This window comes from Pipistrellus kuhlii, unplaced genomic scaffold (assembly GCF_014108245.1).
Source record: "Pipistrellus kuhlii isolate mPipKuh1 unplaced genomic scaffold, mPipKuh1.p scaffold_m20_p_2, whole genome shotgun sequence".
Classification (NCBI taxonomy): Eukaryota; Metazoa; Chordata; class Mammalia; order Chiroptera; family Vespertilionidae; genus Pipistrellus; species Pipistrellus kuhlii.
In genome coordinates, this window is record NW_023425515.1 from 187,601,008 (window position 1) to 187,611,593 (window position 10,586).

The 10,586-nt window shown below is 49.9% G+C and overlaps 1 protein-coding gene across 1 annotated transcript; it reads right to left on the bottom strand.

Moving 5' to 3' along the window:
• Nucleotides 1-1,932: 1,932 nt before the first annotated feature.
• On the bottom strand, nt 1,933-2,478 carry LOC118723155 (steroid receptor associated and regulated protein). The gene has a single exon (XM_036445194.2). It carries the CDS (start codon nt 2,463-2,465, stop codon nt 1,950-1,952), a length of 516 nt encoding a protein of 171 aa, XP_036301087.2. The 5' UTR covers nt 2,466-2,478; the 3' UTR covers nt 1,933-1,949.
• Between the last annotated feature and the right edge of the window lie 8,108 nt (nt 2,479-10,586).

The following is a 10,586-nucleotide window of genomic DNA, read 5'->3' on the forward strand; positions in this document are numbered from 1 at the left end:
GGGCAAGTAAAAAAACTTTTTTTTTAAAGTACAATATATGTGTAGGCTATATTTGGACCATAAGACGCAGGGACTTTTTCCCCCCACTTCTGGGGGGAAAAAAGTGCGTCTTATGGTCCGAAAAATATGGTAAATGAAAAAGGCAACAGGTATTTATTTCCGTTCCAGGGCAGGGCACATGTGCAGGTTTCAGGTTTGATCCCTAGTAAGGGGCATGTAGGAGGCAGCGAATCAATTATTCTCTCTCATCAATGTTCCTCTCTCTCTCCCTCTCCATAAAATCAATAAAAACATACTTTTAAACAATAAAATTATCTCATTGGAGCATAATTTTGGATTTGGACTCTGCCTCTTTCTGAATCAGCGACCTTGGGCACATCACTTCATCTCTCCGTGCCTCAGTTTCCTCATCTGTATAGTGGCAATAAAAATGGTACCCACCTCACAGGTCTGGTGTGAAAGGAACTTGAGGCGGGTGGTGTACCTACAAACATCAATAGTCATTATTGCAGATGAAAGGGGTGTTGGTTAGAATGAGAGTTTGGCTTCTGAATACATGGACACCCCCCGCCCCCACTGAGCCACTGGCCCCTGGGCTCTGGCTCGGTGCACCTTCCCACCTTCCCCAGCCAGGCAGGGTCAGGGTGCCCTCCAGCCTGATGATAGGGCGACACCTGCTGGTAAAAAGGTAGATGTGCAACCAAAGGCTTCACGCTTTTCCTCCGATTCCCTTTGTCAGTTGTCTTTGGACTCTTCAAGCCCAGTGATTCTTGTTTGTTGCTTTTGTTTTGCTTTGTTTTCTTTTATTCTGGCACACGGGTTCTTAGCGAGGAGAAGAGAGAGGAAGGGACCTATGTTGTCCAGATTATTCTGTCACCACCTCTCTAGGTCAAACCATCCCCTCCTTGCCTGAGTTAAGGGGCAGCTTCCTCAAGCTTCTGATCCCAGCTCAAGAACTGGAGGAAAGTTTATTTATTTGTTTGTTTGTTTGTTTGTTTGTTTGTTTTTAAACTATGTTTTTGTTGATTTTTAGGAACAGAGGAAGGGGAAGGAATAGAGAGGTAGAAACATCGATGAGAGAGGAACATCAGAGTTTGGCTGCCTCCTGCATGTCCCCCACTGGGGATCAAGCCTACACCCAGGGCATGTGCCCTGACCAGTAATCGAACCAGCGACCTCTTGGTTCCTGGGTCGGCGTTAAACCACTGAGCCGCACTAGTGGGGCTAGAGGGCATTTTAAAAAATATTTATATTTTATTGAGTTTTTACAGGGAAAGAGAGAGGGATAGAGAATTAGAAACATCAATGAAAGAGAAACATCAATCAGCTGCCTCTTGCACACCCCGTACGGGGGATGTGCCCACAACCAAGGTACATGTCCTTGACTGGAATCGAACCTGGGACCTTTGAGTCCGCAGACTGACGCTCCATCCACTGAGCAAAACCAGCTAGGGCACTTTTTATCTATTTTTTGTTACATCTTTAATGTTGAAAGTATTACATATGTCCCCTTGGTTCCCCCACTGACCCAGTCCCCCACCCCAGGCCTTCACCACCCCATTGTCTGTGCCCATGGGTTATGCATATACATTCAAGTTCTTTGGTTGATCTCCTCCCATCCACCCACCCACCCACCCACCCCTGCCTTCCCTCTGAAATTCTGCAGTCCGTTCCATGCTTCTACGTCTCTGGTTCTCTTTTGTTCATCAGTTTGTTTTGTTCATTAGATTCCACATATGAGTGAGATTGTGTGATACTTGTCTTTCTCTGACTGGCTTATTTCGCTTAGCATGATGCTCTCCAGGTCCCTCCACGCTGTCTCAAAGGGTAAGAGATTCCTCTCTCTCTCTCTCTCTCTCTCTCTCTCTCTCTCTCTCTCTCTCTCTCTCTCTCTCTTACATCTGCATAGTATTTCGTGTAAATGTACCGGTTTTTTTTAATCCTCTCATCTACTGATGGGCCAACCCCCTCCTCCTATGGCCAGGCCGTTCCAGCCAATCTGCCTGCCCACAGACACAGGAGGAGAAAGCTTTGAGCAGGCCCCTGACTGTTTCCCAGGCTGAGTATCTTCCAGGCCTTGTCTTTAAGGGGTTCCCCTTGGCTTCAGGGGCCTCCTGGGCGCATAGTGGGCTCAGTGGGGAGGAAGCTGGGGCCACAGTCCCTCTGCAGGGTTGCAGGGTGCCCCTGGCCTGGGCAAGGTGCCCCCTGCCCAGGGCGGCCTCCTGAGTCAGAGGCTGGCTGTCCCCACAGAACAAGATATAGGTCTTCATTGGAGGGGTGACAAGGCCCAGGTAAGGACCGGGGACTTGGGGGGGGGGGGGGGGCAGCTGTTTTCCACTAGCACAGTCAATAACGAAAGTTAGGTGAGCTGTGGGCACGGCCTTCTGACAGTGGGCCAGGTTTCCACCTAGAAGGAAGACAAAGACCAAAGGCTGTGTTAGCACAAGGGATGTGGTTCTGTTCATGCATCTGCTGAACCACGTGTTCATTCATTCCCCGAGTGCTCACACACACACACACACACACACACACACACACACACACGGCAAGAGCAGCGTCTCAGGGCCTGGACTTCAGCCCCAGGGAGACCTGACTTGACATCCTGCTTCCCCTGCTCCGCCATCGCCTCCCGGAAGCAGGGACCACTTCCTCATCTTCCCTGTGCTCTCGGATGGCCCGGCATCCAGTCCACACGCAGATTCTGGGAGAGCAGGTCTGGGGGGGTGGCTGAGGCCCTCAGGGGAGCACCATGCGGCTCTCTCCCTCCCCGTGTCAGACCAGAGCCTCAGAGAGCACCTTCAGTGCCCGGGCCCCTTTGCCCCTGGGATTCCTGCTCTGTGCTTCCCTCCCAACACAGAGCCCAGCGCACAGAGGGGCAGCTGTGAGCCAGTGTGTCCGTGAAGCAGGAGCCAGAGCAGGTGTCTCTGAGGCAAAACCAGGGCTCTTCAAAAAGTGATGTTTCGAGTTACCCTAATAATACACACAGCCACTCTCTGAACTCTGTGCTCTCACCACGGCGCAGGCTAACCCGGAGCTTCTGTGCTGCGAGGTTGGTTAATCCCGGAGACAAACGTGAAGTCCATCCCTGGCTTGACAATCCTGGCAGCCCCGAGGTAGGATGGCTGTGCTCTGCCCTGGATTCCCAGCACCTGCGGGGCCGAGGCGGCCTCTGCCACCTCTCACCTGCACCGGCGCCCCGCTCTGTCCCGGGGCCCGTGGCTTCGGGGCTGGCTCTCGGGCCCACGGGGTCTTCCGATGAGGCCACCGCTGCAGCCACGGCACCTGGTCTGGCCCGGTCGCTGAGCAGAGGCAGGAGGAGCCGGTTTTTTTGGCAGCCTCTTCCCGGATGTAGTTCCCCATCCAAGGACCAGGCCTTCTTTATTTACGGGATCCGGTGGCCCGCTTGATGTCCTGTCCTCCCGGAACCACAGGAACTGGCCCGGGCAGCCGGAGGATTACTCTGATCCACGGGGTTATGTCCACAAGGTGGTGGTTGGGTGTTTGGGAGGCAGGCCTTCTACTCGACACCACTTCCTCCGACGGCAACGGCTTCCTGTCTCGGGACAGGCCTTAGACCCTCCTCAGCTGAGGCCCCGGCTTCCCAGGCCTCCGCCCTCACCGCCAGTTTTGCTGTGTTATGTGTTTTTCTACCGAAGCATTTAGGGAATGCTATTTATGGAACATGCCCTTTGTCTGGGGGACCGAGACAAAAACATTTTTTTCTCACAGTTCTGGATACTGGGAAGTCCGAGGTCAGGGCGTCTGCAGGTATGGTTTCTGGGGAAGACCTGCTTACTGGTTGGTAGAAGCTGTCCTTTCTTCTTTTTTTTTCTTTTTTTTCTGGGACAAGGGGACTTTTTGGGGGGCTCTGTTATAAGGCTCCTACCTCATGATCTGATCACCTACCAAAGACCCCCCCCCATACACACACACCTAATATCATCACCCTGGGGGGGGGGCCGGCAGGTTCAAAATAGGAATTTGGGGAGGACACAGTCTACAGCATCCTTTAAGTCCAATCAACTAAAAAAGGAAAATACTGAACAAAGAAAATTGATATTGTTTCATTAAATGGAAACAGTGTTACTACTATGCGTCAGAAGTAACTCCGCTGGTGTGGCTCAGCTGGTTAAGCATCATCCCACGCGCCAAAGGTCACGGTTTGGATTCTCTGTCAGGGGTCAGGGCACTTGCCTGTTTTCAGGGGGCATGCAGAAGGCAGCCCATTGATGTCTCTCTCCCCCCTCCCTTCCTCTCTCTCAAATCAATTAAAAGCAAAAAAAAAGAGTACTGAATTCTGATTCTGACATCCCCCTCCACTCAACCAAGCAGATACCTCAGCTCAGACACTAACTCTCTGGAGATAGGACCGGGAGGCAGTGTCAGACCCCACAGGTTAGGGGCTACTACCCTACCCCACTCCCAGCCCGCAGGCTGTGCCCTAGCCTGTTTGGCTCAGCGGATAGAACATCAGCTTGAGGAACGAAGGATGATTATGGTCAAGGGCGCGTGCTGGGTCACAGGCCTGATCCCCACAAGGGGGCGGGCAGGCTGCCGAGCCATGATTTTCTCTCATCATTCATGTTTCGTTTCTTTTCTTTTCTTTTCTTTTCTTTTCTTTTCTTTTCTTTTCTTTCCTTCCTTTCCTTTCCTTTCCTTTCCTTTCCTTTTCTTTCTTTCTTTTCTTTTCTTTTCTTTTTCTTTTCTTTCTTTCTTTTCTTTCTTCTTTCTTTCTTTCTTTTTTTTTTTTTTTTTACAGAGAGGAGGAGAGGGATAGAGAACTAGAAACGTTGATGAGAGAGAAACATCGACCAGCTGCCTCTTGCACACCCCCTACAGGGATGTGCCCGCAACCAAGGTACATGCCCTTGACCGAAATCGAACCTGAGACCCTTCAGTCCACAGGCCAACGCTCTACCGCTGAGCCAAACCGGTTTCGGCTCATCATTCATGTTTCTATCTCTCTCTCTCTCTCTCCCTCTCTGAAATCAATGAAAAAAATATATTAAAAAAAAAAAATCCAGGTTGTCATCGAGCTTCTATAGTTTACTAAACTTTAGAGGTTCCCACAACCCTCTCTCTCCTTGGGTCGATGAATTTGCTAGAGCAAATTGATCCAGAGAAACATGTGACTTCTCAGGTCACCAGTTTATCATTAAAGGTGAGGAATGAGTCAGAAAACAAGATGAAGTCAGTCCAGCTGAGTTGACTGACTGAAAATGGAGTCAAGCTCACAAAATCGGTCCAGACCAAATGGGCTGAAGCATGAGGAACAGATTTAATTTTACTCAAAGAAGCCTGAGGACTTAAACTTTTGAGCTTCCCAGCTGTCCATCAGTACCCGGAGAGAGATATAAACCCTAGACGCAGGGGTCCTCAAACTTTTTAAAGTGGGGGCCAGATCACGGTCCCTCAAAGAGCTGGAGGGCCGGACTATATGAACTACTAATTCCTACTGTAACACCTCGGCTGCGCTCACTGCCCAAAAAACCTGGCGGGCCGGATCAGACTCCTCTGCGGGCCGCATGTGGCCCGAGGGCCGTAGTTTGAAGACCCCTGCCCTAGAGAGACAACCTGAAGGATCAGGAAAGAAGGTTCTCTTGTCCACACCACCAGACACCATGTTGACATAAGAAACGTCCAAACCTGTGGAGAAACTGACAACAGATGCACAGGAGCAAGGTCTCAGATGCTCCGGAGAACAACAGTTTTGCAATTTCTTATATGCATTTGAAATTAGGAAGGGAATGAAAGGAAGAATACATGAAGATGGAAGAGAGCAGGGTGGAGGTTGGGTTTCAGGATAGTTAACCAGATTCTGTGCCCTCGCACGCTCGCGCGCTCTCTCTCTCTCTCTCTCTCTCTCTCTCTCTCTCTCTCTCTCTCTCTTTCTCTCTCTCTCTCTTTAATTTCAGAGAGAGAGAGGGAGAGATAGAAACATCGATGATAGGAGAGAATCATTGATAGGCTGCCTCCTGCACGCCCCACATTGGGGACGGAGACTGTGAAGTATGGAAGCAAGCATACTTGGGTAAAAATTGCTGTTTAATATATTAACGTTGCTGTTTTGGGTCCTGTGCTCATTTAAAAGTTATTTTGATTTTCTGAACTTATGCATGCTATCCCAATACTCCATTGATGATGGTTTGAATGTCCCATTGATTGTGATCTCACTGGTCATCGAAGCACATTCCTGGGACCCAAGAAAGTTTGATTATCCTAGATTGTCTCCGTAGCTACAGATAGTGAGTTCCTGTGGACTCAGTGGTCCCAGAATCCAGTCAGCACAATTATTCTAAATTGTCAGGTGGTTCGTCCCAGATAAGGTGCTCCTGTTGATTTAGTGATTGGTAGATACTTTAGATAACTAACTTGCTCAGTTTCACTTCTGTAAAATCGAGAAACAGGTTCCTCGTTCCAGACCCAGAGATGTAATGGATTCTTTTGTGATTTTCTGCCAGTATAAGCCAGGCGGGGAGAGCTGTTCGGGGCTGCGAGGTCTGGAGCCTTAGCCCCTCATATGCCGCCGGCCTTTAATAAATGACTCCATAATTCGACTTTTTTGAGGCGTTCTTTGTAAGATGGGGTTACACCACAACACCTGCAACCCGGGCATTGCATGTGCCCCCACCAGGAACAGAACCATGATCTTCTGGTTCATGGGTCAATGCTCAGCCACTGAGCCACACCAGCCGTGTGTAAGGGCGCTTGCAGTTTTATTTCAAAGTTGAGTTCCTAGATGCACAGAAACAATGGGCAAATGGGATTGCTTACGGCAAGATAAACCTTTTACTAAAAGGTTATCGGCCTAGGGATTGACTACCCACCATGACCTGCCCGGTTAGGAATTTGTGATCAGAGCCACAAGGTGATCTTTTCACCCACATTTATTACCTAGAAAGATCACAGACTTCGGGAAGATCAGCCCCACACACCAATCCAGAGGCTGAGAAAGCAGAATTGGTTCTTCGGGCCACTCTGGGCATTTGCCTCATTGTATTTCCTATTTGCAAATCCCTTGAATAAATCTTTGTCATTCATTTCTAGCCAAAGCTTCCTGATTTGATTTGACAAAGAATATACAGTCACTCAGGACCAGCCAATGAAAGAGATGCAACAGGGTATGTGGGAAGGGAAAACCGGACAACCAGGGGTCCGGGCTGCCTGTCATTACTGGAGCCGATTAAGCAGAGACAGGGTTGACTCATACATGAGTGTTTATTCCAGTGCTGCCGGCAGCACGAGGGAGCAGTGGGTCATCCACAAACATCCGCTCCGCCTTTCTCCATAAGCAAAATCCCAACACCGGGGAGAAGGACAAAGATTACCAGAGAGAGTAGGAATTACAGGCCTGGGAAAGTAGTTGGGGTACCGTCCTGACAGGTTATAAAGCTTGCGGGCTGGGGGAGGGGGCTGCAGAGGGCGGGCACCTCCGGGCACCTCCAGGCACCCTGGGGTAGATTACAGGCATTAGGGGCAGGGGGTGGTAAAGGGCAGGGACCTCCTGGACTCAATTGTTTCAGCCCCGAGGTTGTAAACCTTTCCTGCATTCCCAACGATGTGAGCCCCCAGGTCCCAGGCGCACAGCTCTCAGCCCAGTGAGAATGTGCTTTCTCTAATCAGAACAATCACCGTTTCCAGAGCAGGATTTATATATATATTTTTTTAAACTTTTTTTAAAAATATATTTTATTGATTTTTTACAGAGAGGAGGAGAGAGGGATAGAGAGCTAGAAACGTCGATGAGAGAGAAACATCGACCAGCTGCCTCTTGCACACCCCCTACCAGGGATGTGCCAGCAACTAAGGTACATGCCCTTGACCGGAATTGAACCCGGGACCTTTCAGTCCGCAGACTGACGCTCTACCACTGAGCCAAACCGGTTTCAGCAGGATTTATATTTCTTTCTTTTTTTTTTTTAATATATTTTATTGATTTTTTACAGAGAGGAAGGGAGAGAGATACAATAGAAAGCCAGAAACGTCGATGAGAGAGAAACATCGGCCAGCTGCCTCCTGCACACCCTCCACCGGGGATGTGCCCACAACCAATGTACAGGCCCTTGCCCGGAATCGAACCTGGGACCCTTCAGTCCGCAGACCGACGCTCTACCACTGAGCCAAACCGGTTTCGGCAGGATTTATATTTCTTACCAAGTCCCCAATATCCTATTGTTTGACCCTAACAAAGGGACGAGGAGCTTTAAGGCTCTGAGTCTTCTCCCCAAATCTCCATGTGTTCACCAACTGGATGCTCTCAGAACCCCATTCTTTTGGGTTTTCCTGAAGGAATTTTGATTGATTACATTATTGGCCATTGATTGAACTCCACCCCTAACCCCTCTTTCCTCCCAGAGGAAAATTCCAACTCAGTTATCACTTGATTGGTTGTCCTTCCCTCCCCAAACCGCCCCTCCCCCTCAGGTGACCTAGGGGCAAATCCCACTTCGTTAACATAACAAAGATGCCTTAATCTCTTAATTTCTCATTTGGAAATTCTGAGGGTGCTAGGAGCTCGGTGCCGGGAACCTGGACTAAGAACCAAATATATATATTTACCGGCATTGTAAATCATAACATCACAGGTGTGGACTTGGAGATGGGAAGATGATCCTGTATTATCTGGGTGAGCGCAATCTAATCACACTGGCCCTTGAAGCTGAGAGCTGGGTTAGGAAGAGGTGCTGATGGCCCTGGCCAGTGGTGCTCAGTCGGTTGAGCCTCATCCTGATGCCCATTTCTCCCTTGGTTGCGAGTCTCATAGGGTCCCTTAGAGGCTAGGGGGTGCATGCCTGTGGGGGAAGGGGAAGGAGAAGGAGTGGCAGAAGCATGCTCTGTGGAGAGCGTGCTTGGAACTTCGGTTTCAGGGGTTTTAAAGGCTGAGATTTGGGAGCCGCCCTGGGGGAGGATGGAAGAAAATATTCGTCAGCTTCTTGCTGATGGGCCAAAATGAGATTTATTCTCTTAATCTGTCTGCCCTAGGGTGTGGTTGGCAAATGACACTTAATTGGATTTCTGCTACCTGTCTCCGGGAATAAGGTGATTTAAACTGATTACCCCCTGGGTGGGGAGCAGAAATACAAACCATTAACTTTTTTTTTCTTTTTCTTTTATTTTTTCAAACCATTAACTTTTAAGTGTCCTTAGTTCAAGGAAGATAGGATTTAGTAGATAAGGCACAAACTGCTGTTTATTTTTTTTATTTTTATTTTTTTATATTTTATTAATGTTTTACAGAGAGGAAGGGAGAGGGATAGAGAACCAGAAACATCAATGAGAGAGAAACATCCATCAGCTGCCTCCTGCACACCCCCCACCGGGGTTGCGCCCGCAACCAAGGCACATCCCCCCCCCCCCCGACCGGAATCGAACCTGGGACCCCTCAGTCCGCAGGCCGATGCTCCATCCCCTAAGCCAAACCGGTTTTGGCAGCACAAACTGCTGTTTAACTATCTGTCTCAGCTTCCCCATTCCACTGGTCCGGAATTTTCCTAGCTTCTTACTATTCTCAAACAGAGTTGACCCCGCCCAGAGGGGTCGCAGGTTGGATTCCCACATTTCTGGGTTTGAGATTCACCTCCCCCCCACCCCCAATAGTGGCCAGAGTGTTGTCAAAATGAAGAATCATGTAACATACACAAGATCAGAAGTGAAAAAAGGAGCCCTTTTAGCCTGTTTGGCTCCGTGGATAGAGCGTCAGCCTGCAAGCTGAAAGGTCCCAGGTTCGATTCCTTGTCAAGGCACATACATGCCTGGGTTGTGGGCTCCATACCCCGTGGGGGACTTGCAGGAGGCAGCCGATCCATGATTCTCTCTCATCATGAATGTTGTTTTTTCCACTATGAATATTTCTATCTCTCCATCTTCCTTCCTCTCTGAAATCAATAAAAATGTATTTTTTAAAAAAGAAGTGAAAAAAAGGAGAAAGCCCGCGAACTGCGAGAAAAGAGAAGTCGGTAGCTTGGAGTGCTGGAAGCTGGAGAGAGGTCACCGTCATCGCAGCGAGGCTGAGGATACGGAGCGAGAGCGGGTAAGGATGGCCCAGTGGACAGCACCATTGGGCGTCTGTAGCTTTGGGACCGCCCTGAGTTCACACCTGCGCCCCGCCCTCCGCTCCGGGCTCTCCCCGCTCCCAAAGGGAGACACACTCCGCTCGGGCTGATGAGAAGGTTTAAGGAGATAACACAGGGCCTGGCACACGGTAAGCGCGGAACCGGTAAAAGCTGTTGGGGTCGCCGAAACCGGTTTGGCTCAGAGGATAGAGCGTCAGCCTGAGGACTGAAGGGTCCCAGGTTCGATTCCGGTCAAGGGCATGTGCCTTGGTTGCGGGCACATCCCCAGTGGGGGGTGTGCAGGAGGCAGCTGATCGATGTTTCTCTCAGCGATGTTTCTGACTCTCTCCCTCTTTCTTCCTTTCTGTAAAAAAATCAATTGGGGGGGGGGGAAAGAAAAGAAAAGCTGTTGGGGTCAAATTTGGGACAGAAAGCCTAGGAAAGGTACAAGGGGAACTGCTCCGGACGCTCAAGTTCAGGTCAGCCGCCGGGCAGCCGGGCGCATGCGCAGAGCCCAGGTCGGGCGGGCGCGGT

Bases quoted from the DNA above. Each gene is read 5' to 3' on its own strand.
- LOC118723155 (XM_036445194.2), bottom strand. From the start codon at position 2,465: ATGAACAGAACCACATCCCTTGTGCTAACACAGCCTTTGGTCTTTGTC.